Below are 1,022 nucleotides of genomic sequence, written 5' to 3' on the forward strand. Positions count from 1 at the left end.
AACAAACTGCTGAAAATGTACAGGAATAAATTACATTATAAATATTTAAAAATTGTAATAATATTTCAAATTATTTTCTTCTCTTCTTTCAAAAACATTTTTACGAATTTTAACAAGCCCAAACCTTTGAACTGCAGTGTACTGGATGTAATATATTCCTTGAAAGGATTTGTTGGTTGCAGTTTTAATGGGAATTTAATTTGTTTCCTAACTAAGTCAGCATTTCTTAAATCTGTATTTACAGTACTGGTGAAGGAGGGAAAGATCTGTCCATTTGTGGCCTTCATTGGACATGGAGAATGTAACATCCTTCAGGATGTGGGATCATTGATAAAACCTGTTGACAAGAAGGTATAAGGACAAGCAATCATACTTTGAAAAGAAATGTCACAGCATGCATTTTCTTATTTTACTGCTTTTTGTGTCAGCAACGGTAGTGTAGATAGTGTTTAGTGTTTGTGAACTGCAGGGCTGCAGGATCAGATTTGTGATGGTTGGTAAGCTGGGTCCAAAGCAGTCATTTGGAGAGGTCAGCATCCTACTGAACCAGCCGTCCCCTTATACTGTTATCACTGCCACTGAAGTTCATGGTGGAATCATTCAACCAGAATGCCTTAAAGGTCAGTCGCTACACTTTACTGCTTACTACCTGTACAGAGAAGGATCACCATGACATTACACCTCAAGAGGTAATAGATTTAAACTGACCTTGCATGAACACACATACTCACACAGTAACACACACTGAGTGTCCAGCTCATTTAAAGCATTTGTTTTGTATTCTGCTGTTTATCTGAATGAGATTGTTTTTAAACCCATGCTCAGGACTGGACTCAGTGACCACTTCTCTTATACTGCAGACTGCGCAACCAATGTGTGGAAAGCTCAGTGAGGTAAAATAAAAGGACCTTTATGAGCAGCGTTGAGCAAAGAATTTAATAAATAATAATTATTATCATTATTATTATTATTATTATTATCCTTATCAACTAAAAATTTGTATAATTTAGGGATGCACTATA

At 35.7% G+C, this 1,022-nt stretch overlaps 1 protein-coding gene across 1 annotated transcript in view; it reads left to right on the forward strand.

The window, feature by feature from the left end:
* The window catches only part of LOC107657743 (cyclic nucleotide-binding domain-containing protein 1-like), a 44,805-nt gene that overhangs the window by 38,341 nt on the left and 5,442 nt on the right, over positions 1–1,022 (forward strand). Inside the window, exons 8-10 of the mRNA XM_016445967.1 lie at positions 245–351; positions 470–620; positions 826–893. Coding sequence (XP_016301453.1) covers positions 245–351; positions 470–620; positions 826–893 — 326 coding nt within the window. The remainder of the gene's footprint in view (positions 1–244; positions 352–469; positions 621–825; positions 894–1,022) is intronic.

The sequence above is a fragment of the Sinocyclocheilus anshuiensis genome, unplaced genomic scaffold, assembly GCF_001515605.1.
Source record: "Sinocyclocheilus anshuiensis isolate Anshui unplaced genomic scaffold, SAMN03320099.WGS_v1.1 scaffold119, whole genome shotgun sequence".
Lineage (NCBI taxonomy): Eukaryota > Metazoa > Chordata > Actinopteri > Cypriniformes > Cyprinidae > Sinocyclocheilus > Sinocyclocheilus anshuiensis.